The sequence below is a fragment of the Austrofundulus limnaeus genome, unplaced genomic scaffold (genome assembly GCF_001266775.1).
Source record: "Austrofundulus limnaeus strain Quisiro unplaced genomic scaffold, Austrofundulus_limnaeus-1.0 Scaffold1618, whole genome shotgun sequence".
In the NCBI taxonomy this organism is placed as follows: Eukaryota; Metazoa; Chordata; class Actinopteri; order Cyprinodontiformes; family Rivulidae; genus Austrofundulus; species Austrofundulus limnaeus.
In genome coordinates, this window is record NW_013954020.1 from 16744 (window position 1) to 19077 (window position 2334).

General features: G+C 43.8%; 2 protein-coding genes across 2 annotated transcripts in view; both read right to left on the reverse strand.

Moving 5' to 3' along the window:
- Positions 1-971, reverse strand: part of LOC106535925 (ras-related C3 botulinum toxin substrate 3) — a gene marked incomplete at its 3' end in the record, with an annotated part of 9749 nt that extends 8778 nt beyond the window's left edge. The window contains 1 exon segment of the mRNA XM_014033078.1: positions 781-971. Within this exon segment, the coding sequence (XP_013888532.1) occupies positions 781-815 (35 nt within the window).
- Positions 972-1388: 417 nt separating this feature from the next.
- Positions 1389-2334, reverse strand: part of lrrc45 (leucine rich repeat containing 45) — a 29030-nt gene continuing 28084 nt past the window's right edge. Inside the window, exon 18 of the mRNA XM_014033077.1 lies at positions 1389-1883. Coding sequence (XP_013888531.1) covers positions 1684-1883 — 200 coding nt within the window. The 3' untranslated portion in view covers positions 1389-1683. The remainder of the gene's footprint in view (positions 1884-2334) is intronic.

The following is a 2334-nucleotide window of genomic DNA, read 5'->3' on the forward strand; positions in this document are numbered from 1 at the left end:
GGGTCAGGTGACGTAGAGGGTTGTGTAATGTCAAGTGTTGCTTTTGTGTAAATGGAGGACACTTCCCTCGATCTCAATGTAGTGGGTCATGCTTATCAGATTATACTGATGTGTTTTGTTTTTATAGCATCATGTGAAGGAGTGTCCTTGACAAGAGGACATACTGTATTTGTAGTTCTATGAGCATTTGTACATCAAAATACACTTAGAATTTGAAGTATTGAATATATTTACTATACATTGCAATAATTTAATCTGTATTTACCAGACTATGGTAATCCTGGGGTCGTGATGATGGGGCCCTTGAATATTGTTGCCCAGGGTACAGCGAAGTGTTAATCCGGCCCTGAACCTAAGTATTTCTGTACGTTTCATATATTTCTGGTTGGATGTCATAAATTTGAACAAAACCAGTTGTCCTGATGTTGATGTTCTGACGGTACTGGTGAAACTGGACCCTGGTTCTGACCAGTCTCCCCCCTCAGACTGGGTGGGATCCGGCTGCATGGAGGATGACAGCAGCAGTGGGGCCTGGAGGGCCCAGAAACCCCCTCCTGATCAGCCCTTCAGTCTGCCTAAGACTGGAGCAAAGCATCCAGAACCGGGTCGCTCCGAACCGAACCAGCTGCAGGCACCGAGCAGACAGCAGCACATTTGTACCGAACATCTGAGAGCAGAACCCGTGGCTGAGCCCCAGCCCCTTTTTCCTGCACCGCATCCCTCCATCACCCACCCACCCCCCCGTGGACATCCCGGTGCGGTTCCGTGGTGTGCTCTTACCCGTCACCGACCACCACACATTTGATGGCTTGCATTTGGACCGAAGCTGGAGGCGTTCACGGAACCGACGCTGGGAATGTAGGAGATCCGACAGTCTGCGCTCCGGGCTCGGATGAAAGCAGCGGGCTAGTCCGCCTGGCGATGGAGCCGCAGTGAACGAGGTCGCGACGAACAGCTCCGATGTTCTCCGGAAACAACCGAGCGTTCTTAAAGGGACAGTAACCAAGAGGGCTGCGTGGAAATTATCATTTAACTAATGAGTAATACAGATCAATGAGGAAAACACCAAAAACTTCACCTTTACTCTTTACTTATTTAAACCTTCTGTATTTGGTAATAACTCAGATATGAGGTAAAGCTAAGAGTCACATTTACCTTAACTAGATTCAGCTACACCAGGTATGATAAATAATGATCAAAGACACGTTTATAATAAGTACACAAGACTGAATAAAAACACAAATTAAGTGTTAATTTCTCACCTCCTGACTCAGTAATGAAAACAACAACAACAACAACAAACTCCTGGGTTACCCAATCCAGGCTGTTAAAATAAAAATAATAAATAAAACTACAAAGTGATTCATGAGCCTTTTGGATGAAGGGGAGAGTGAATAATAATAAAACATATTCTTTATTGATCTGAAAACAGCACATTTTGAATAAATCTTAAAAAATAATTTAAAACAGAACTTTGCGTTACAAAAAAATTTTAAACAAAATTTGGACATTTTTGCATAAAATCGTCCTTGTAAAAAACAGCATGTAAAATTGTTTTAGAGCTCTTTGTACAAAGCAAGTCTATCACTGATCTAACGTGTCGATAATGAGGTGTCTTTGAGCGCAGGGAATCAGAACATAATGTTTTAACGTGTCCTGGGTGGAGCCACACTGAACTGTCTGTCATTTGTTCGGGCTGCAGTAGTGTCCCACAGGTGAGCCCTGAGTGTAGGCCAGGACGGCGCTCTGCAGGCAGCTGGCTCGATGAGCTTCATCCTCTCTCATTCTCTGGATTTCTGCCTCTTTCAGCCGCAGCTTCTCCAACAAGGAAGACTTCTCACTTTCTCTGTCAAGAAGAACCTCTCTGTGATTACTGCTGATTACTGCAAGAAAACAAGACAGAAATGAAAAGAATATCTCAAATGTCAGATCCAAAGAACAAGAATCTTTTAATGGTGGGTCAACATCTCAGAGACACATTAACAGTGGCGGCTGGTGGATTTTTTTCCAGGTGGGGCTACAACTCCAAAATAGATGTATCCCAAAAAGCCAGCAGATTGATTTGATTTATTTATTTAACAGGAAAAGATTACTAAAAATCAAGCCTGACTCAGCATAATTGCTGTTTTTACAGCAGGTTCCTGTTCTGCAGCACATAAAACNGAGTGTTGGGTCTTGGGTCTTAAGCGCATCCAGAGAGTTGGGTCTTTGGTCTTAAGCTCATCCAGAGTGTTGGGTCTTGGGTCTTAAGCTCATCCAGAGTGTTGGGTCTTGTGTCTTAAGCTCATCCAGAGTGTTGGGTCTTGGGTCTCAACTGTCTTATCACAATATCCC